The sequence below is a fragment of the Mauremys mutica genome, chromosome 5, assembly GCF_020497125.1.
Source record: "Mauremys mutica isolate MM-2020 ecotype Southern chromosome 5, ASM2049712v1, whole genome shotgun sequence".
Taxonomy (NCBI): domain Eukaryota; kingdom Metazoa; phylum Chordata; order Testudines; family Geoemydidae; genus Mauremys; species Mauremys mutica.
Genome location: NC_059076.1, coordinates 122,875,400 through 122,900,128, shown reverse-complemented (window position 1 = coordinate 122,900,128; position 24,729 = coordinate 122,875,400). Strand labels below are relative to the sequence as shown.

Sequence of the window (24,729 nt, the reverse complement as noted above, 5' to 3'; positions counted from 1 at the left end):
GATCAGATGCATTGCTAGATCTTACATTGTTATAATCACTTACATAGGCAATTCTGAAGCCCCTTCCATCCAATGTAGGGCACTGCTCGACAGTCACCTGAAGTGGAACACCCACAGGGACAGTCCTCGAAGAAGAAGAGAAGGTTACTCAGCCTATGCAGTAACTTATGTTCTTCAAGATGGGTGTCCCTGGGGGTTTTCCACTATCCACTCTCCTCCCCTCTACTTCGGAGTTCAATTTCCAGACTGAGAAGGAACAGAGAGGAGTTGGGTCTCATGCGCTATATAGGTGCTGACAACAGCGTGAGACAGGGACAGCCCATGCACAACCCGGACGGACACTGCTGCTGAAATTCTCCAATCAAAGGTGCAGGGATGCACCAGCACCTGAACTGGAGCACCCATAGGGCCACACTTTTCAAAGAACCTCAGTTACTGCACAGGGTGAGTAACCTTCTCTTCATACACAAACTCTGTGTTATATGTTTGATATTTGGAAATAAAAAGAAAAAATAAGCACAAACTAAACTTCTTTCCATCCTAAATAGAGTAATGCTTTAATGAACACACTGACAAAGAACCCATCCAGAGGGAGAGGAGTGAAAGTAAAATGCTTTTTTAATATATAAAAAAGTGCTTTGTCTTGAGTTGGATGTTCGTTTCTTGCCATTGCTTCTATTTTGCTCAGCCTAGCAGCCTAAAGTTCTCAGCATTAGTGAATAAAGAGTGACTTTCTTTTTAGTTTTAAATGACTCTTAAGTATTTCTGAGTTCAGTATTAGTCTTACTGAAAAATTATGCAGGATGGGAACCATTGAGTAGATTGTAAACCAGTTGCTGATGTGCTTTAATATTGGTTTAAAAGTCAAAAAGAAATGTTTATATTTAAGAATTAAACTCTTTAAATATTAATTCTTTTATGATAAAGAATTATTATTAAATCAGGTTGGAAATTGGTTTCACAGGTCTTCTACTGGGCATTCACACTGCTAATGTCATAAATTACCTCTCTTTTCAGCAAAGTGGCAGCCTCAAGTGCTATATTCAGAAAGGTTTTATTCTAATTAAAAATTTAAAAAAATATAATAAGGCTGATACCAATTTAAGCAACTAGCAAAGGATGTAAGTGAGGACCACTTACATGATTAAAATTTGCGCTCTAGGGAAACATTTTCACTGTCTCCATTGTACCCTGTTAGAATGTCAGTTAAAGATAAGCAACTTCCCTATAGTGTAACTATTTTAGTATAACTAAAAATTATTTAAATCCTTATTAAAATCTTGTTCATTAGTCTGTGAACCAGTCTTACAATGCAAAGTTCTAAACAGTCTTTGTACATTGAAATATGTTGATTGTAACTTTATTCAGTTTTGCAAATTGAACAAGTTCTAAATAAATGGAAAGGGTCAGTGTTTGGCAAATCTGATCCTAAATTTAGGAATTATGTTTTTAAAAAGCCTGATTCTGAGACCAATAATAACATTTTCATTACTTAAAAAAAATCCCAACATTATGCAAACTCCGACCTCTCCTCCCCTCTTCTCCCCCCCATAAATATGTTGTTTTAAGCAACTTGTCTTTATTTTGTGACATATTTTTTATATGCTTATTTTTTTCTCCTAGGAATTTCTACGGAAAGAATTTAGTGAAGAAAATATTTTATTCTGGCAGGCCTGTGAATATTTTAACCATGTACCTGCACATGACAAAAAAGAGGTAAAATAATGCTATATATTCAGGTATAAAGTTGCTAGCTAAAAGCTGATCTCCAAGGCAATTGAGATAATTTGGATTGTTCTTGGTCTTCGTCTTGTGGTTCTATCTGAGCTGGGTTGGGGACACAGTCATTTTGTTTCAGGGGTCTCTCCTGGGGATCTCAGTTCCATAAGAGTATCTCCCAGAATCCAATTGTAGTTCTATTTAGGGTCTGTGAAAGACCTTTGTATTCCATTTAGTCCTTATTTGAGTCCTTATTTAATCCTTATTTTGTGGGACACCCTACTTTTGTAGAATCATAGAAATGTAGGACTGGAAGGAACCTCAAGAGGTTATTTAGTCCAGTCTCCTGTGCTGAGGCAGGACTAAGTAAACCTAGATAATCCTTGACAGATATTTGTCTAACCCAGGGGTGGGCAAACTTTTTGGGCCGAGGGCCACATTGGGGTTGCGAAACGGAATGGAGGGCCAGGTAAGTACAGCTGTGCCTCCCTAAACAGCCTGGCCCCCACCCCCTGACTGCCCCCCTCAGAGCCCCCAACCCATCCAACCCCCACGGCTCCTTGTCCCCTGACTGTCCCCTGACCGCCCCCTCCTGGGACTGCCCTGATCCCTATCCACACCCCTGCCAGGCCCCACGGGACTCCCACGCCTATCCAACCCCCCGCTTCCTGTCCCCTGACTGCCCAACCCCTATCCATACCCCCGCCCCCTGATAGGACCCCCGGGACTCCCACGCCTATCCAGCCCCCCTGTTCCTCATCCCCTGATCCCCCCCCTCCAGAATCACCCCCTTCTCCCTGTCCCCTGACTGCCCCCCAGAACCCTCTGCCCCTTATTCAAGCAGGAGCGGTGGGCCAGAGTGCATGGCAGCATGGCTGTGGGGGAGAGGAGACAGCAAGGGAGGGGCTGGGGGTTAGCCTCCCCGGCTGGGAGCTCAGGGGCCGGGCAGGATGGTCCTGCAGGCTGGATGTGGCCTGCGGGCCATGGTTTGCCCATCTCTGGTTTAACCTGTTCTTAAAAGCCTCCAATGAAGAGGATTCCATAATCTGCCTTGAAAGCCTATTTTAGTGCATAAGTATACTTACAGCTAGAAAGTTTTTGTAACATCTAACCTAAATCTCCCTTTCCATTGATGAAGCTGATTACTTCTTGTCCTACCTTCAGTAGACATGGTCAACAGTTGAGTTTATAACTGCCCTTTAACATATTTGAAGACTGTTATCATTTCTCCCCTCGGTCTTCCTTTATAAAGACCAAACATACCAAGTTTTTTTAACCTTTCCTCATGGGTAAGATTTATTAAGCCTTTTTTCATTTTGGTTGCTCTCCTCTGGACTCTCTCCAGTTTGTCAACATCTTTCTTAAACTGTGTCACCCAAAACTGGATACAGTAATGTGGCTGAGGCCTCACCAGTGCAGAGTAGAGCAGACTGTTACCTCCCATGTTTTACATATGATACTTCCATTAAAATACCCTAGAATGATATTAGCTTTTTTCACAACTGCATTACATTGTTGACTCATATTCAATTTGTGACTACTCACTCTAAACCCTAGATACTTTTTGGCAGTACTACCACCTAGCCAGTTATTCACCATTTTGTAGTTGTGCATTTGATTTTTTTCCATCTTAAGTGCAGTACTTTGAACTTGTCTTTATTGAATTTTGTTGATTTCAGACTGATCCCTCAATTTATCAAGATCATTTTGAATTCTAAGCCTATCCTCCCAAGGGTTTTCAATCCCTCCCAGCTTGGTATCATCAGCAAATTGTAAAGCATACTCACCATGTCATTAATGAAAATATTTAATAGTACCAGACGTAGGACAGTCCCCTCCATGACCCTACTAGTTCCCCCCAGCAAACCACTGATAACTATGCTGTATCTTTAAATCGGTGTTACACTCACCTTATAGTAATTTAATCTATACCACATTTCTTTTGTTGGTTTATGAGAGTATCATGTGGGATTGTGTCAAAAGCCTTTCACTAGAACTTCCTTTTTTTTCCTGAAACCACCTCAGGGCACTGAACCCGATTTGGTTTAATTTCCTTTCATTGTATTCAGAATTTAGTTGTTTATAAAATAAGCAACTAAAAAATAGAAAGATCAAGATTTTTTTTACTGCAGATATTCAAGTATATGGTTAAATTTTACTGCCTTCTCTAATTTAAGTCTTAGTGCTTTTTTTAAAAAATCATTAAGTCACAAGCTTTTATTGTACTTTTGAAGCAACATTTGACAGGCTTGACATTTATTATTATTGCACTTTGAATATTTTAAATTTTATTGTAAATTCTCTTGATCGGAACATTTAATTACTTAGCAACTGCCCTGACAAAAATATTTGTAATGTTAAAGGGAATAAAAATTTTGGCAACCTAAAAATTTACAAAAAGAGATGTTTACTAAAATTGCAATAAACAGTAGCTTCTAGATTTTTAAATCTCAACGAAGGAAAACAAAAGGAGTAATGTAGATGGGCAAAAGACATCAATGTTTTTGAAAAATTGAAAAACTAAGCTGCTTCCTTTTCTCTAGAGACCAAATTAAGGTTCTCCATATACTGAGATATATAATTGCTTCTGTTTTTCATTTGGGAATAAGAGTGTACAGAAATAGCATGTTTAACATATACTTGGATTGTTACAAACACATCAGAAGCAGGAACCATACTAGTGAGTGGGACCACTAACTGATGGAGTTGCTAAAGGAGCACTCAAGGAAGACAGTGTCATTGTGGAGAAGCTAAATGAATTCTTTGCATTGGTCTGCACTGCAGATAATGTAAGGGAGATTCCCACACTTGAGCCATTCTTTTTAGGTGACAGATCTGAGGAACTGTCACAGATTGAGGTGTCACTGGAGGAGGTTTTGGGACAAATGGATAAATTAAACCGTAATAAGTCAGCAGGACCAGATGGTTAATACCCAATAGTTCTGAAGCAACTCAACTATGAAATTTCAAAACTACTAACAGTGGTATGTAACCTATCACTTAAATCAGCCTCTGTACTAGATAACTGGCGGATAGCTAATGTGACACCAATTTTTAGAAAAGGCTCCAGAGGCCATCCTGGCAATTACAGGCAGATAAGCCTAACTTCAGTACCAGACACAGTGGCTGAAACTATAGTAAAGAACAGAATTATCAGACACCTAGATGGACACAATATATTGGGGAAGAGTCAACACAGCTTTAGTAAATGGAAATCATGCCTCACCAATCCAGTGGATCTTTTGAGGTGATCAGCAAATGTGGTCAAGGGTGATCCAGTGGATATAGTGTACTTGGACTTTCAGAAAGCCTTTGACAAGGTCCCCCACCAAAGGCTCTTAAGCAAAGTAGACAGTCGTGGGATAAGAGGGAAGGTCCTCTCATGGATCAATAACTGGTTAAAAGGTAGGAATAAATGGTCAGTTTTCAGAATAGAGGTAAATAGCGGGGTCCCCCAAGGATCTGTACTGGAATCTGTGGTCTTCAACACATTCATAAATCATCTGGAAAAGGCGATGAACAGTGAGGTGGCAAAGTTTGGAAATGATACCTAATTACTCAAGATGGTTAGATCCAAAGCTAAGTGTAAAGAGTTACAAAGGGCTTTCACAAAACTGGGTGACTGGGCAACAAAATGGCAGATGAAATTCAGTGTTGATATATGCAAGATAATGTGCATTGTAAAATATCCCAACTCTAGATATAAAATGATGCGGTCTAAATTAGCAGTTATCACTCAAAAAAGAGATCTTGGAGGCATCATGGCTAGTTCTCTGAAAATATCTGCTTAATGTGCAGTGGCAGTCCTAAAAGCTAACAGACTGTTAGGAACCAATAGAAAAAGAATTGATAATAAAACAGAAAAGATCATAATGCCTCTATAAAAGTCCATGGTACACCCAAACCTTGAATATTGCATCCAGTTATAGTTGCCCCATCTCAAAATAGATATATTAGAATTGGAAAAGGTAGAGAAAATGGTAACAAAAACGATTAAGGGTATGGAACTGCTTCCATATGAGGAGAAATTAAAGACTGGGACTATTCTGCTTAGAAAAGAGACGACTAAGGAAGAATATGATAGAAGGCTATAAAATCATGAATGGTGTGGAGAAAGTAAATAGAGGAACATTATTTACCCCTTCACATAACACAAGCAGTAGGGATCACACAATAAATTTAATAGGCAGCAGTTTAAAGCAAAGAAGGATGTAGTTCTTCACAGAACACACAGTCAACCTGTGGAACTTATGACTAGGGAATGTAGTGAAGGCCAAAAGTATAAGTGGGTTCAAAAAAGAATTAGATAAGTTCATGGAGGATAAGTGCAGCAATGGCTACTAGCCAAGATGGTCAGGGATGGAACCCCATGCTCTGGATGTCCCTAAACTGCTGACCGCAAGAAGCTGGGACTGGGTTACAGGGCGTGAATCACTTGAATAAGTGTCCTGTTCTGTTTGATCCCTCTGAATCATCTGGCATCTGCTGCTGTCAGAAGACAGGGTACTGAGCTAGATGGACCATTGGTCTGACCAACATGGTCATTATTATGTTCTTATGTCTTGTTTTGTAAAAATACATTAATGCTGATAAAAATTCTGTTTTGTAGCTTTCTTACAGAGCTCGGGAGATCTTCAGCAAGTTTTTGTGTAGCAAAGCTACAACCCCAGTTAATATTGATAGCCAGGCACAGTTGGCAGATGATATTCTCAGTGCTCCACATCCAGATATGTTCAAAGAACAGCAGCTTCAGGTAGCTACTAAATATTTAACTGCTTTTTATTAACATGGAATTTACTTTTTCCTTTAATGTGTTATATATTTGTTTATGTATTTTTAAATATATAAACATTTTCACTTGCTGCACTTTTTGTCACATATAGGAAGAAAATAGATGATAGCTTGTTTTTATATTTGCTATGTAATCTAGTAATTGTACCTTGGAATTCCGACACAGGAGTTTGCATGGGGGAATTTGCATAAGGGGGTGTGTGTGTGTGCATGTGTGCGCGTGCGTGCACATTTGTTGTATGAGACTACTAACTGTTAACACATCAAACAATCTGAAAATCTTAATTCAATTGAAATATTACTTTAGCAATAAGGGATCATTTAAATAACGCTACTTGGATACATTTCTGCCATTTTCAACACAAATGGTTCATGAAAGTGACTTTTGCTCTTTCTTTGATGAAATGGTCAAATAAGGGGCCTGTTAAAGCTCTTTGTCTCTGAAAAATCTCTAAAGGTTGATGCAATTTAAGTATTATAACCTTTTAGAATTCAGAACAAAACAGTTATTGAACAATTGGGAATATTTTCTACAGAGTCTGCTGGTCTAATTTTCTTACACTTCTGATGTGTTGCATTTGTGCTGCTACATGCGTATTATAACAATGGGTAGGCCCTAGAAACAATTTTAAAACAGGATTTCTCAGGAACCTAGGCTATGACTTCACCAGCTAAAATTAAGCTAAAGGTGTTTCCCTGCATCTTAGTCCTAGCTCAGACAAAGCCTTACTTTGTATTCTTTCAGGGAATGTGGATTGTCAGGTACTGTATCTTCCTCTAACTGGGAAGTGCCTAGCACATGTTGGGCACAACCACATTATAAATTACCAACAACCTGTCAAATACGGAATTGAGACCTTTTAAAATTTGATTTCTGCTGTAACTTGTTGTATATTCCTTTGTGAATATACCTTTGGCATAGTAATAGATTATCCTGTCTTAAATGGAAACTATTTTCTGCAAAGGCTTTTTATTCCATACTTAAACTGGCCCATCCAAGTTTGAAATAGTAAACATTTGTTGTTGTGGTTTATTATTATTTTTTTTCATGAACCAAATACTGGAGTTGAACACAAATGGAGGAGACCTTCTAGTGCATTGTTTCCTCAACCTTTTTGTGCTGGTGACCCCGTTTGGAATAAATAAATAAATGAAATAAAGTGTGACTTCCCTACTAGAAAATCTTGTGACCCCCTACCTTAGGCTGCGGGCTTTGGGCTTCAGCTGCCCCGTGGGGCTTCAGCCATCCTGTGCAGCTCAGGGCTGAAACATGTATATTAGCTTCCCGGGGTCCTCTGTGACGCAGGGCCCCAGGCAATTTCCCTGCTTCTGACCCCCTAATGCTGGCCCTGGTTGCGACCCACACCCAACCCCAAACCTATTCCGTGACCCTCAGGTTCCGAAACACTACTCTACTGGGTCATACTGTAATCCATTCCCTTGTAATGTATATTCTTCACATTGCAGAGGATTGATTATATGATACACTCCTTTCTAATCCAAATGATCCTATGATTCCTGCTGCTCCAGAACAGAATCCAGGACAGGAGAAGATGTTTGATGAAGCAACCTTTCCTAACTGGGATAAAGATAGACTTAAAATATCTAGTTAGGTCTCTGCTTTTGTGTTTTAGTAGCCTAAGAACAGATATTTCAGGGTCCAAAGACAACATAGTCCATTTGAAGATATACTGTAATACACTTATTTCTAGCATAAAAATGACCTGAATTAAAAGGATATTGGTAGCCTATAGCCACTTCTAAGAATATAAATAATTACTCTGTATTCTGCTTCCTCTGGGGTTACAGAGTTTGTCATCTTAGCATTTTGCATATTTTTTTCCAAAAGGATTTTGTTTCTGACTGCCAGAATCTCCCTTCCTCGATTACTGATTGTCACCGTGCCTCCATGGGTCAGAACTGAGAATACCAAATTCAGGACAAGCTGCTGGGGAAAAGGGCAGACATACCTCAAAACCGGTGGTTATTCTTCCATGAGCTATACCAGTCCAGCAACAAAAGTAAACTTCTGTCTCACCACACTGGCTAACAAGAAGTCAGAAATGCAGCCTCCTTTGGTATTCCAGTCCTGGATTCGACACTAGACTTAATGATGAGTGGTTATTTAAAACCAATTTAATCAAACAAAATGGTTCTTCTGATCCCAAAGGACCAGTCACATACCCAGGTCAATATATAACTCAGATCTTACCAATAATCACGGTGTTGCCAATCCTTTAGTATCTAATATCTAAAGATGTATTTATAAAAAAGAAAGGTAGGTGAGAGTTAAAATTGGCTAAAATAATCAAATATATACAATAATTGCAAAGTCCTTGGATCAGGCTTGTAGCAGTGATGGAATAAACTTTTGGCTTAAGTCAAGTCTCTGGTTGGTTCCAAATCAATGGAAAGTCCTCAGTCCTTTGGTTAGAATGCTCCTATTAGTATAAGTCCCTTGTCCAGAGGTTTGAGCAGGAAAGAGGCAAAATGGAGCTGTTTCCAGGGCCTTTTATAGCTTCTGCCAAGTGAAGGGAAACCCATTGTTCTAGCTTGTGGAAAATTACAGGTAACAAGATGAGGTCTGGAGCCACATGGGCAAGTCAGATGTCCATGCATGCTTTGCTTAATCATAGCAGAGGCCATTACCCATACTCTAATTAGAATGTCGTCAGGAAAGTCCATTAAACGTAGATAGGTGTCTTCCATGGTCCATTGTGAGTTAAGAGTTCTTTGATGGGCCATTCAACTTGAATAGTTCCTTCACAAGGTGCTGGCTAAATGTCTTGTTGGTGTTACCACAGGAGCAAACATTTGCAATACAGGTACATAGTTAATATTCATAACTTCAGATACATGCATACAAAATGATACATGCATACAAATAGCATAATCACATTCAGCAAATCAAAACGTTTCTATTAACAGCTTAATTGACACATTTTGTATAAGATTTGTTGCAATTATATAACAGTGGTAGCAACAATGATCTACCTGGCCATGTTTGAATCATATAACGTCACACTGTTAAACCTCTCGGCCAGTGCACGTAGCAAGAGCTTCTCTGCAGGAAAAGCAGTCCTACAAGGAGCAGAGAGGTCTACTTAAGTTGTTTAAAAAAAAAACACCTACATTTCTCTTATTCCTCTTTACATAAAAGTGATAACATCAACTTTGCTTTGCACATATGAACAAAATAGGCAACAATTCAACCAAAGATGTTACATTTCCTTTTTCTGAAATATACCTCTGGAAGATACTTAAAGGCCTTGAAAATGCTATATTTGGACATGCAAGTAATTTCTTAGGTGTTACTACATTCCTGACACATGGGGAACAAAATCTGCTCTACTGTTTTACACCTCATCCTCAGGATTAAAACTCATTAATGACTGCAGCTTTTTGAGTGCCATTTTCTCTAGGCGCTGTACAACAGAGACTCTGAATTCTTGTATTGATGGGGTTAATAATGAGAATTCACTTTGCTCCAGTATCTGAGTAGTCTAGTTATAGGCTTTCTGGAGGAATGGCTTCTAAAGCATACTGTTGGAGTATAATGAGAGTAATGTTAAATTCAGACAAGCTGGGGATGGAGCACATGTTAGGGAAATAATAATGCAGGGCAAATGGTAATCAACTGAAGATAAAGTAGCTTAAACTCAAAGCACTGCATTAAGACTACAGTGACTGTGCAGTAAAGTGAAGGGGTTGGCATGTTTTGAGCACGCTCTCTCTCTCTGTGTTATCACTGTGGCAAGGCTGCTTGTATGCCTGCTGAGAGATTAAAGGAAAGTTGTTACAGAACATAATGCAGGATTTAGCAGGGCATGGATAGCAATTTCCCCTTCTTCTTCGAGTTGTTGTTCATGTCAATTCCAATCAGGTGTGCACGCGCGTGCATGGCAGCCAGAAAACCTTCCCCCAGCAGCATCCGTTCGGTCAGCCTGGGCGCCTCCTGGAGTTGTGCCTTCATGGTGCTCAATATAGAGCCCTGCCGACCCGCCACCCCTCATTTCCTTCTTACTGCCGGTGATGGCTAGCTGGAACAACCAGTTGCTCTTGCTTTGCAAGCGCGTTTGGGCAATGTCCACTCTTAGTGTTTATAGTTAGTTCTCAGTAGTTTACTAGTGTTAATTTAGTATTAGTAGTTAGGACATAAATTTCCTTTTGGGGGTCTACCGCCATACCAACACTTCCCTGGCACCGGAGCATGCCCCGGTTCCCAGGGTTCAAACTCTCTGAAGACTCTGGAAAATTTATGCCTAAGAGCAACCCACACTCTTCCTGTCTGTGGTATCTCTGGAAGAGCCACCTGAAAGAGAGGTGCAGAATTTGCAAAGGATTTTGCCTTAGGACCTAAAAAGACCAGGAGCAAAGGCTCAAGATCCTTCTTGTGGAGGCTGCATTCCAGACACAGTCTGACCCGGGGTCAGCAGAACCCATGCCCTGCACTTCCTCACTGCAGTGCGCCAGCACTGATGATGCATGAGGCTTTTCCAATAAAGGACCCCAAGGAATCGTGGCACCGCCACGGCTCTGCCCATAGACAAACTTCTGTGAGGCACCGGTCTTGGTCCCTGGTGCCTCAGAAAAAGAAAAGGCCAGAAAGGGGTTGCTTTCCCCCTTCCAAGGAGCCTGCAGCAGGGAGACTTGAACAGGGCCACGTCACCTTGGCCCCTTTGCCTCTCAGTGTCTTGTTGACTCCTGCCACCTCGGGGGTCCAGTTGAGTCAGAACCCTCACCGCTCTCCGGATTGACGTGGCGGAGAGCTCCAGCTCCCCTCTACGTTGGAGGCATTCAGGACCTCGGGACCTTATGCCTCACGGACCTCACGGCACTGTCCTCCCCATAGAGGAGGGACAAATCACTGGTGACAGCCTGGCCTCTGATCCCATCAAGGGGCAAGCCAGCGATGGTGGCACGCCAATCTCCATCTCCAGCATACCTTTCTCTGGCATGGTCCACCCACGTGGGGGAACTGCACCGGTCCCCCCATTCCCAGCACCCCTTGCTGGCACCATGGAGCACCGCTCCTCTGTGGTCCTCCTTCTCGGAGACCTCAGAGTCGGAGGCAGAATCCTACCGCTCTGATAGGACCAGGAACAGATGGTCCTGGCATGACTGCCAGCCCTATCCGGCACCGTGGCCACCCCAGTGGAACCCCCCAACTTGGTGGCCCTTCTTGATGACCTGGGCATATCATCAAGGCCAGGGACAGAACCAGGGGTTGAGGTCCAGATCTGCATCAGTAACGTCGGCTTCCTTCGTTCCTCTGCAGGCATCGGTGGCACCAACACCCCTCTCTTCGCCTGCGGCGCTGACGCCGCTGGCATCAGTGACCTCAACACCACTGGCATTGGTGACCTTGGCACTGACAACAGGGGCAATGACAATCTCAGTTCCGGCGACCCCGGCACCGCATGCTGCTGACATGATGGCGCAGCAATACCAGGTGCCACGTGACCCCCCAGGCACTGAGGGGAATGAGCAGGGTCCGTTTCCTCCTCATGCTCCCCAGATGAGACCATGGCAGGGACATTGACAGCCCCAGCATTGGAAGACAACAGGGCCCTACAGCAGCTGCTGCAATGGGTGGCCCAGAACCTGGAGATCCAGGCAGAGAAGGAGAGGACACTGACCCCATGGTAGACATCCTCGCCCTCTCCGGGTCCACCTGCATTGCCCTGCCATTATTTAAGACCATCGCTGACACCACAAAGACCTTGTGGCAGACTCCAGCCTCTTTTCCCCCTACGGCCAAGAGAAATGAAAGGCAGTACTTTGTTTCCTCAAAAAGATATGAACACTACCCACCCACTCCCTGATTCCCTGGTGGTCGATGCGGCTAATCAGCATGAGCGCCAGGACTACCAGGGGCCCTCCTCTAAAAATAGGGATGCTAAAAAATTAGACCTATTTGGGAGGAAGGTCTACTCCACTGTGGGGGTTGCAGCTCTGCATATCGAACCAGCAGGCCATTGTGAGCAGATACTCGTATAACACCTGCACCGCGATGGTCAAATTTGCAGAGCTGCTGCTGCAGGACTCCCATGCATAATTCTCTGCACTGGTGGAGGAAGGGAAACTAATTGCACGAGCTTCCCTACAGGCGGTGTTGGATGGGGCAAATGCTGCCTCCTGCTCAATGGCCACAGGGGTGGCAATGAGGAGTTGATCCTGGTTGCAGGTCTTGGGTCTTCCCTACAAGGTCCAACAGACCATTGAGGACCTCCCTTTTGAGGGTTCAGCCCTCTTTTCCAAGAAAACAGATAAAAGACTCCACAGTTTAAAGGACTTTTGAGGGTGTGGTTGAGGATGGTGCCCCAGGACAAAAACTGGATCTAGCCCGCCATACCTTTTCGTCCCGACTATCCCCTTTCTGCCATGCATGGTCCCGTATCAGTTCAGACCGCTGGGTGCTCCACATGATAGAGAGGGGATATTCCATCCAATTATGTGCCCTCCCACCCTTACACCACCCTTCCCCGTCCCTCTTCAGGGACCCTTCTCATGAGCACCTCCTTATACAGGAGCTGCACTCGCTCCTTTTGCTAGGTGCAGTGGAAGAGGTTCCTCAGGAGCAGAAGGGCAAGGGTTTCTATTCCTGATACTTCCTAATATCAAATGCCAAAGGTGGGCTTGGGCTCATCCTAGGCCTCTGAGAACTCAACAAGTTCATGAAGAAGCTCAACTTCTGCATGGTCTCTTGGGCCTCCATCATCCATCCCTTCATTGGATCCAGGAGACTGGTATGCCGCCCTCGACTTGAAGGACACGTACTTTCACAAAGCAATAATTCTGTCCCACAGAAAATACCTTAGGTTTGTGGTAAACACCACCCATTTGACCTATCGGCAGCACCTTGAGTGTTCACTAAGTGCGTGGCAGTGATGGCTGCGTTCCTGCACAGGTGGCAGGTACTGGTGTTCTCATACCTCAATGACTGGCTCATCAAGGGCCACTCCAGATCTCAAGTGGAGGCACAAGTCAACTTCATAAGAATGATGTTCGACGAACTGGGCCTCCCTCTGAATGAGGGGAAATCAGTGCTGTCCCCGGTTCAGAGGATAGAGTTTATAGGGGCAGTATTGGATTCAACACAGGCCAAGACATGCCTCCCAGAAGCAAGGTTTTGGTTCCTGGGCGACATCATGCAAAGTCTCAGGCAGTTCCCCACCACTACAGCAAGGAATTGTCTGAAACTCCTGGGATACATGGTGGCTTGTACCTATGAAGTACAGCATGCGAGACTCAGACTTCGACCTCCTCAGTCATGGCTAGCATTAGTGTACCAGCCAGTCTGGGACAGCTTGGATAAGATCATAACCCTGCCTCGCCCGGTACTCTACTCCCTCCTGTGGTAGCTTGACCCACAGGTAGTATGTGCAGGGATCCCCTTCATCAGCCCTCAGCCATCTCTCTCGCTAGTGACGGATCTGTCAGCCTTGGGCTGGGGAGCACATTTGGGAGACCTCAGGATACAAGGCCTCTGGTCTCAGGTGGAACTTGCTCTCCATATCAATGTCAGAATGCTGAGAGTGCTGCGCCTGGCATGCCAGACTTTGAGCCCGCTTGACAGGGAGATGTGTATTAGTTATGACAGACAACATCACAGCAATGTTTTATATCAACAAACGGGGGTGGGGTGCATGTTCCTCTCCCCTCATGCTGTGGGACTTCTGTGTAGAGCACTCGATACATATGCAAGCATCATACCTCTCTGGAGTACAGAACGTTCCATGGGGGAGGGATAGCTCAGTGGTTTGAGCATTGGCCTGCTAAACCCAGGGTTGTGAGTTCAATCCCTGAGGGGCTCACTTAGGGATCTGGGGCAAAAATTGGTCCTGCTAGTGAAGGCAGGGGGCTGGACTCGATGACCTTTCGAGGTCCCTTCCAGATCTAGGAGATTGGTATATTTCCAATTATTACCTATGGCCATGAGTGGTCCCTTTGCCCGGATGTTGCGAATTCAATGTTCCATCAGTGGGGTTTTCCCCAGATAGACCTGGTCGCCACGCCATGCAACAGGAAGTGCCAGCAGTTTTGGTCCTTCCTGAATCACAGCCTGGGCTCCATAGCCTTCCCATGGGAGGAGGAACGTGTAGGCAATCTCTTATATGTGTTTCCACCTATCCCTCTCATCCACAAGGTGTTCCTCAGGGTATGGAGGGAGCAAGCCTCGGTCATATTGATAGCTCCAGCCTGGCCCTGCCAGCACTGGTACACATTACTCCTGGAAATGTCCAGGGAAGCCCCAGTCACCTTTCTGTTCTTCCCGGACTTACTAACGCAGGATCACGGCTGTCTCCAACACTCAAACCTCAAGTTGCTACACCTCATGGCATGAAAGCTCCATGGCTGAACCTGATGGAGGTCTCCTCCTCGGACCCGGTTAGACAAGTCCTCCTTGACAGTAGGAAACCTTCCATAAGGGCCACCTACCTTGCCAAGTGGAAGAGATTTTCAGTCTTGTTGCCGCAGCACCTTTGGTCCCCAGTGCTCGCCTCTGTACCACTTATACTGGACTATCGTCTCCATCTCAAGCAGCAGGGCTCAATAAGGGCTCATTTGGCCGCCATCTCTGCCTTCCACCCAGGCGCAGAGGGCCGCTTGGTCTTTGCTAACCCTATGGTCAGCCATTTCCTTAAAGGTCTCAACAGGTTATACCCATGTGTCCGACAGCCGGTCCTGGTTTGGGACCTCAATCTGGTCAGACTCATGGGTCTGCCCTTTGAACCATTGGCGACATGCGATGTGCTCCCTGCCCTATCTGTCATGTAAGGTGGAGTTTCTGGTAGCGATAACATCAGCCAGGAGGGTGTCTGAGCTCAAGGCCCTAACATCAGAACCTCCTTACACTGTGTTCTATAAGGACAAGGTTCAACTCAGGCCTCACCTGGATTTCCTCCCAAAAGTTGTCTCCCAGTTTCATATCAGCCAGGACATGTTCCTCCCAGTACTTTATCCTAAGCCACACTTGAGTCGCAGGGAGAAAAGGCTTCACTCATTGGATGTCCACAGAGCACTAGCCTTCTACATCGAGAGAACGAAGCCATTACAAAAGTCCGTACAGTTCGTGGCGGTGGCAGACAGAATGAAAGGTCTTCCTGTCTCTTCTCAATGGATTTCATCATGGATCACATCCTGCATCCGTAAGTGCTACAACCTGGCAGGTGTGCCTGCTCCCCATATCATTGTGCGTCTTCAACTCCTGGTGCAAGTTTCCACCCAGAAAATCTGCAGAGCAGCGACGTGGTTCTCCATACACACTTTCACCACGCACTATGCAATCACCCAGCAGGCCAGAGACCATGTGGCGTTTGGAAGAGCAGTGCTCCAATCAGTGGATGACTCCGACCCCATCTCCTGAACTTGGGGCTTGTGAGTTCACCTGGTTGGAATTGACATGAACAACCACTCGAAGAAGAAAAACCGATTACTCACTTTCTCATATCTGTTCTTTGCAATGTGTTGTTTATGTCCATTCCAGTACCCACCCTCCTATCCCTCTTTTGGAGTAGCCCACATGAAGGAACTGATGGGGTGGTGGGTTGGCAGGGCTCTATATTGAGCGCCATGAAGGCGCAATTCCAGGGGGCGCCGAGGCTGACCTGACGGATGCTGGTAGGGTAAAAGTTTTCCGGCTGCCGTGCACACACGCGTGTGTACACACACCTGATTGGAATGGACTTGAACAACACATCTTGAAGAACAATAGTTGTGAGAGGGTGAGTAACCATTTTTCTTCTGGCAGCCAGATTCCTGTGTCTGTGAGGAACCCCGATAAACTTTGTTTTTCAGTCTGAAGGCTAAGTTAAGTTTAATGTGTTAGAATATTTTGGGAGTGCTGTAGTAAACACTATCAAAGCATTTCGGTCAAAAATTATATTTACCTTAAAATTCTTGTGATTTATTGAAGAATATAATCCATATACATTTTATTTCATTTAAAATGGCATGTACTGACTGCAACTTTTCAAGAAACAGCTATGTCAGGTGTAGTAAGATTTTTTTTCTTAGTTTCTGCAGGCTATGCTTTTATTTATCCTTGATAACCTAACAGCAGCAATACAGCTGGGAGACCATGAGGCTCAGGCATTGTAATTCCCTATTACAATGACTTCCAGCAATGCCTATCCATAGCTTGCAGTGTTTTGGCAGCATGCGGCAGCACTTCCCTTTCCTGGGGTAGTAGGCTATACCTCTTTAGCGCCTCCCTTGAGAAGAAGGTTAGTGCTGCTTCTGTCTCTGACTGTCTGGGGAGAGCACTCCAGCTGTGCTGTTCAGGGAGTCTTACCCCTTTGGTGGAGGGTGGTGGTGGGGATTAAAGTAGCCCAGACCAAAAAAAAAAAAGTCAGTATACTTTCAAAGTCCACAAAACCAGGGTCCTAGGCTTTTGGGAAGCCAAAAACAAAAAGAAAAGAAAAAAGAAGTACTAGACCACCTCCTTTCTGAGAGGGCTTGGGTAGTTATCCTGGCAGTTTTTCTGGTCAGCAACCCCTGCTTCTAAAGGTCAGGGTGCTCTCCATTACAATCCTGCTCCTTCCAAATGCCACGGTACATGTACTGTCCAGGGTATGAGATCCTCCCTTTTAAGGACCCACCCATCTCCAGGCATGATAAACTGCAGAGGTGGGGATTGAGGTTGATTGTGTCTAGAAGAGCTTTTTAACTCCTTTCTGAGTGGGGTATGGATCTGCCACTACATCTGGGTTCAGGAACAGTCAGTCCTGGTAATCCCACCCTGAATTCTCTGCACTGAGTATTTTCTTGAGCCTTGTCCTAAGTACTTGTGCTCTCTGACATTGCCTGCCTTTTAAGAATTTCACCATTGTACCTGAGGCCAGCAATTGATCGCATTTTCACCAGGGTGAGGGAATCACTCACCTTTGCCAACTATTTTATCCTGATCCCTTTCCACTTTTAAGAAACACTTGCATTTTTTTCTTTTTCCAGTGTTATCAGGGTTGATTGACTTTAAACCAGAGTCATTGGGGAGGCAGGGAGTGAGGGATAGCTCAGTGATTTGAGCCTTGGCCTGCTAAACCCAGGGTTGTGAGTTCAATCCTTGAGGGGCTCACTTAGGGATCTGGGGCAAAAATTGGTCCTGCTAGTGAAGGCAGGGGGCTGGACTCAATGACCTCTCAAGGTCCCTCCCAGTTCTAGGGATTGGTATATCTCCAATTTTTATTATTTATTATGTAAATCACCAATTTGATTCATGATTTAAATCAGTAAAAAGGAAGCCTTGATTTAAATAATTGATTTTAAGAATGTTGTGCATTTGTACTTTTTAGTTATTTTCCTAAAGAAAGGTTCACAACATTAGTTGGTAACCAATAAAACATGTTCAGTTGCAACTAAATAGTCTTTACATTAAATTTGGTGCTGCTTTTTACAAACTTGGAAGGTACACTATATCTATACACATTTGTTAAATCAGTTATATAGCTTAACTTACATTTATTCACATTCTTAATTTTTACATTTCACTATGTTAGAAAATGATGAATAGTGCATTTTTTATTTACTGGATGGTTAATTTTTTACTTGTTTTGTGTCAAGCTCCAGTTAGATGGGAATGTGAATGCAATTAAAATGCAAACAAACAAACAAAAAAAATTGTAAAGTTATTTTAATTAGTTAAATAAAATTACCTTTAATTTTGCTAGATAAATAAGAAAAAAGTTTATCAAAACATGTTTTCCATTTAAAACTGATTTATTCAACAAAGGAAGTATTATCTGCAGTTAGTGAATTGAACTGATTTTTTTTTTCCTGTCAACACATACTTCAGTATTTTGGAACTAGTAGATCTCATCCTCACACCTAATTTTTATTCAGAAATTAGAAGAGAAAAACAAACTTTCCTGCTTTTTCAAATTCCTATTGGGTTTTAACTTTGAATGAACTAATCATTGAACAGAACTAGTTAAATAAACTGGCATGAGAAAATATTCTCTGCACCTGCAGAAAAGATTACTGCTCTCAAAAGCTGGTTTATTGCTTCAACAAACTGTGGTTCTAGGTGCTTCGCCAGTGGTTTCCACCAATTCAGTAGTTCAGCTTTCTTTAGAACTTTGGCAGTAAATATATACTGCTTAATTTTTTTTTAAAATGATGTAAATGATTTTCATATATTAGAGTAAGTTTAGGCTTTATAGGTTGTCATATTTTCAAATTTAATTTTAAAATAGAATTTTAAAACTAAACGTTTTTAATTTACTTTAAAAATCAGATTTAATTATATTAATTTTTATATGTTAAAAAACATTGATTCTTCTTTGAGTGCTTGTTCATGTTGATTCCATTCTAGGTGTGCGCACGCCCATGTGCGTGGCCATCGGAGATTTTTCCCCTAGCGGTATCTCTAGGGTCAACTATAGCACCCTCTTGAGTGCCACACTCATGCGTCAGTATATTAGATGATGCCTGCCCTATGCCTTCTCAGTTCCTTCTTACCACCTGTGGTGGTTAGTCGGAGTGCCTTTTCCTTGCCTAGCAAGGGCTAGTGGTTTTTGTCTCTTCTGACATTGAGCCTCAGGGCCTTGTAAATAGTTTGTTTATAGTAGTTAGTGTAATGTAGTTGTTAAGTGTAGTTAAAATTAGAGACCCAGTGGGGACTTTGCCCCAGGTGGGGCATGCCCCGGTCTCTGGGGTTTAAGCTTTGCATGGACTGCAACAGGCCTATGCCTATTAGTGACCTCCACAGCAGCTGTCTGAAGTGCCTGGGGGAGTCACAGGTGAAGGCCAAGTGTTGCATTTGCAAAAACTTTCGACCCAGGACCCAGAAAGAGCATGACATCTGTCTGATGGCCCTCCTCATGAAGGCTGCTCTCCACCTGGCTTCTGAGCCTTCCTGGCCGAACTCTACCATAGTATCTTGGCCTTGGTGCGTAGCACACCCCCTGGCACTGAGCTCTGCCCAGCACCACTCTCCGTCACTGGTGCCCAAAAAGGAGGCTAAGAAGCACGGCTCCCTGGCAAGAAGGGCCACGGGGTATCGGGCAAAGGACCCAGTTCAGGCCGCCCACACACACCAGAGTCACATGGACATGCCTTTCCAGCCAGATCCCCTAACCCCCAAGGGATCCACCACTGGCCCCTGGGAGTGGTAGGAGACCCAGACTTGTGGCGGGACTGATGCCTTCCCAGGCTCTCTCGGTGCCTAGAGAGCAGAGGCCTCTACCAGCGCTGCCGTCACCGCATGTGCCGCAGGAAGTGGCAAAGGCTCCTTGAGAGGGCAAGCCAGCTGTCAGGACCCCCCAGAGGGCAGTTGAGCACCACCAATCCTCAGAGCTGACGCAGCACTCTCCAACTCCATGCCACAAATCTCTGGCTTCACAGCCCAGGTCCTCTTCGGCTCACCCAAAATCACCAGCACTGTGATTGCAGTCTCCACTGTCTCAGTGTGGGTCACCTAGGGGGAGGTGCCAGTCACCCTATTGCTGGAACTGTTCATCTTCCTGCCTGTCGTCTTCTCAGTGCAGATCTCCATCCCCCGCACTGTGGGACCGATCTGCCTTGCGGTACTGGTCCCCCGAGTCCTCCTATTTGAAGTGCTGGTCTCCAGTGGCGACGGTTAGCTGACAGATTCATGCACTACCTTGTCCAGGGATGAGGATGACTGTACCACCCGGGGGAGGCCCTGGGACATCATCCCCCACGGAGGAAGGGGGTTTTGGGGTGAGCACTTGCTCCTCTACCCTTCGCTGAGGCATCACCAGCACGATTGGGCATCTGAGGCTTTGTCAACCTCTGCGATGCTGCCTTGGCAACACGACCAGTGGCTCTATTGGAATGTGTGGAGCATGCCTTTGATGGAGATGCCCCCTTCATACCATTTGTCAGCCGCCGCGTCGGAGCAACAGTTGGCAGCACTCAGAGGTCGCAGTAGAGGAGCGAGTGTCAGACCACTGGCCTGTCCCAAGAAATGCAGGCCTCAATTCAAGATTTCCCATTTGATGGGAATGATCTCTTCGCGGAGCAGACTGATGCACGGCTACATGGCCTAAAGGACACTCGGCCCACCCTTCATTCCCTGAGTCTGCATATGCCACAATCAGTGAGGAAGCAATTCCGTCTGCCGCCGTCAAGGCCTTGGCAGCCTTGACAGAGTCTTTGAGGAGAATGGAGCTTTAGTCACTGCCCTTCCTCCTCCTACTCACCCATGCAGCCCAGCCTGGCAAAGCATCCCAGGGGCTAGAAGCGCTCATTTTGAAGGTGCGCTTGAGTGCAACACCCCAGTCAACTCCCCGGACCCACCTTGTTCTTTCTCAACCATCTTCTTCCCTACCATTCTGCCTGGTCTCAGGTCACCTCAGATCACTAGGTGCTAGAGATAGTATCTCGGGGCTAACCTCCTGCATCCGGGGGCAGTAGAGGAGATCCCTCGGGACATGAAAGGAAAAGGGTTCTACTCCCGCTACTTCCTAATCCCGAAAGCAAAAGGGAGCCTCAGACCCATTCTGGACCTGTGACGCCTCAACAAGTCTCTCAAGAAGTAGAAGTTTCACATGGTCTCCATCATCCCCTCCCTGGATCCGGGAGACTGGTATGCTGCCCTCGACTTGAAGGAGGCTGCCCTCGACTTGAAGGAATTTCCATATTCCACGATCAGACGTTTCCGCTGTTTCATAGTGGGTGGATGACATTTCCAATTCACAGCACTGCCCTTTGGCCTCTCATCGGCCCAAAGGCTGTTCACAAAATGTATGGCACCAGTGGCTGCTTACCTGAGTCGTCGAGGGGTCCAGGTCTTCCTATATCTTGATGATTGGCTCATCAAAAGCAGATCTCAGGAAAAAGTGTAGAAGAGCCTCAATCTGGTGCGTTCCACCTGCCACGACCTGAGCCTGTTGATAAACGAGAAAAATCCATCTTATGGCCGGTCCAATGAATAGATTTAATTGGGACGCTTCTTGACTCCACACGAGCCAGAGCCTTCCTTCCGGAGGTGCATTTTCAGGCTATGTCGGACCTGATCTCCCATGTGAAGAACCACCCACTCACCACTGCTCACATCTGCCTGTGATTGTTGGGCCACATGGCTGCATGTACATATGTGGTCAGTCATGCCTGGCTCCATCTCCGGCCTCTGCAAGGTGGCTGGCATTGGTCTACATGCCCAACAGGCATGACCTACGCTGGATAGTCAGGGTGCTGGATCACATCTGGTTGTCCCTGGATTGGTGGTTGGACCCCGGGTTGGTGTTGGAAGGAGTTCCCTTCGTGGCCCCATCACCTTCGCTGACCCTGGTCTCTGATGCTTTGGACTTGGGCTGGAGATCCCACCTGGGCGATCTCAGCACGCAAGGCTGCTGGCTATGGAACGATCTGGCCCTCCTTATCAATATCAGAGAGCTCAAAGCGGTTTGCCTGGCTTGCCAAGCTTTCTTGCCCCACTTCAGGAGCAAGGTGGTGCAGGTCCTGATGGACAATACAGCCGCGATGTATTACATCAACAGGCAGGGCAGAGCCAGATGGTCAGCCCTTTGCCAAGAAACTCTCTGCCTTTGGGACTTCTGTGTGCAGCATGCCATTCATCTGGTAGCCGCACATCTGCCCGGGACCAGAAACGTGTTAGCAGATCACCTCAGTTGGATCTTCTCATCTCACTACGAGTGGTTGCTCCATCCGGAGGTGGTCAGTATGATCTTCTGGAGGTGGGGGACTCCCCAGGTGGACTTGTTCGTGTCCCATCAGAACAGGAAATGCCATGTGTTCTGTTAGATCCAGGGGGACGGACAGGTGCTACCTGTCCAGACGCTTTTCTGCTCCCATGGTGAGGGGCCCTGATGTACGCCTTCCCGCCAGTGCTGTTGATCCAGAGAGTCCTTGTGAAGATCAAAGAGGACAGGGCGAAGGTTATCCTGATAGCCCCCGCGTGGCCTTGACAGCACTTGTCCAGCACGCTGCTGGATCTTTCGGTAGCTGTCCCACTGCAGCTACCCCTCTGGCCAGACCTGCTGTCCCAGACCCATGGCAGTCTTCTGCACCCAAACCTGGTGGTGTTGCATTTGACAGCATGGCTATGGCATTGCTGAATGAGGAGGAATGCGCAGTCCTTGTCCAACAGATCTTGTTGAATAGCAGAAAGCCCTCCCCCAGAGCCACCTGCCTGGCCAAGTGGAAGAGGTTCATGTGCGGTACCTTGGACCTGGGTATCTGGGCTGAGCAGGCTTCGCTGCAGGCGATCCTGGACTATCTTCTGCACCTCAAGCTCCATTCGACTAGGGCTCAGGCTTCGTCGACAGCCTTCCTGGCCCAGGCGCCAATTTGGGATATCTGCTGGGCTGCTACCTGGTCATCTATCCACACGTTTACATCTCATTATGCGCTTACCCAGCAAGCCCGAGACAATGCTGGCTTTGGTATAGCAGTGTTGCAAGCCACGCGACCATGAATTCAGAGCCCACCTCCAAGGATACTGCTTGCGAGTCACCTAGAATGTAATTGACATGAGCAAGCACTCGAAGAAGAAAAAACAGTTACCTACCTTTCCTAACTGTTGTTGTTCAAGATGTGTTGCTCATGTCCATTCCATTACCCATCCCCTTGCCCCTAAGTCAGAGTTTCTGGCAAGAAGGAAGTGAGAGGGTGTAGGGCTGGTGGTGCCAAATATACTGACACATGCGTGCGGCACTCCAGAGGACACCACAGCCGACCGTATAGATACCGCTAAGGCAAAAATCTCCAGTGGCCACGCAAGTAGGTGCATGCACACCTAGAATGGAATGGACATGAGCAATACATCTTGAAGAACAATTATGAAAGGTAGGAAACCGTTTTTTCTTATCTACACCGGTTTTCATTTTTGACCATTCTTGGACCTTTTGTAAAAGTAAAGCCTTATGCTAAGAGACTAGGACTCAGTTCTATTTCATTTGAAATTGTTGCACAACTCCCACTGACTTCAACAAAAGCAAGCCTGATGTGTGTCTTCACATTAATGCACTGAGTTTTAAGAACATAATACTTGAAAAATAGGCCTGCATTCTTCATATGAGATTTAATCTTGTATAACCCTTATCCCACTGCACTTACATTTCAGATTTTTAATCTGATGAAGTTTGATAGCTATACTCGCTTTCTGAAATCCCCGCTTTACCAAGAATGCATTCTGGCTGAAGTAGAAGGTCGCCCTCTTCCTGATCCACAGCGTGTTCCCAGCAGCCCCACATCTAAACATAGTATCAACTCAGAGCGGTCCCATATCTCAACACCAAAAAAGGTGACTTTTGATTAAATTATTACTTTTCTGAAAATTAAGTTCTTATCCATAGCTGAACTTCTCCAACCCCCCAGATTTGTTGGAAGATTAACAAGAATGTGTAGAAACTAATAAGTGTTCATATTTACTAGTGCTGACAAAGTATCTAATTGCCAAGTCTTAAGGTACAAATTGTTTTAATTGTCAATAGGTTGTTATCCATTCTAACAGAAGTTACTAACTCCCTTTTTAATATAATTTTATTTATGTATTGCCTAAATAAACGCATTTTGTTCTACAGCTAATGAAATGAGGTAATTATTCTTTATGCACCAATTCAGAAATTGATTTTGATTGAAGTCCATAATTGTTAGGAAACTAAGTTCTGGTATTTTCAACTGCAGGTAGCCAGTTAAAATTCATCCAGGGTTAGTAGTGAATGCTTGTACAATTTGAGGGGTGCTTTCAATGACCTAGGTGGAGTGAGTTGGTAATTTCAGTCAATGGACAATTGCCTACATCACAAAACCCACCACTGCTACTGTCTCAAAATATCATCCTTGCTATCCATCCAGCAGAGAGGTCAAAGGTTAAATAAGGTTGGAAAATGAACTTCCCTCTTATCCTTAGAATTTATCCCTTTACTATGATAGTATCCAGCTTCTGATCCTTAACGATGACTGTGTTAAGAAAACTTGTATCTGATGTGATATATATATATATATATATATATATATATATATATATATATATATATATATATATATATATATATATATATATATATATAAATTGAAAACTACCTATGAGCCACGTTCTGAGATTTTTAAACTGAAATGATTGAATCGGTCCTGTTGCTACAGGGCCGAAGTAGGGGACGGTGAGCAGCAATTCTCTACAGTTGATAATCAGAACATCACCAGGTTGGCCACCTGGTGCATCGAAGGGGAGAGAGGAGGGAGCTTTGGCTGCTCCATTGTCTGTTCCTCTGACAGGTTGTGGGAGCC

General features: G+C 44.7%; 1 protein-coding gene across 4 annotated transcripts in view; it reads left to right on the top strand.

Annotated features, from left to right (window-relative positions):
- Positions 1-24,729, top strand: part of RGS12 (regulator of G protein signaling 12) — a 161,758-nt gene that overhangs the window by 105,249 nt on the left and 31,780 nt on the right. For all 4 annotated transcript variants that reach the window (XM_045017507.1, XM_045017508.1, XM_045017510.1 and 1 more), the window contains 3 exons: positions 1,624-1,716; positions 6,329-6,472; positions 23,564-23,743. In XM_045017507.1, the coding sequence (XP_044873442.1) occupies positions 1,624-1,716; positions 6,329-6,472; positions 23,564-23,743 (417 nt within the window). The remainder of the gene's footprint in view (positions 1-1,623; positions 1,717-6,328; positions 6,473-23,563; positions 23,744-24,729) is intronic.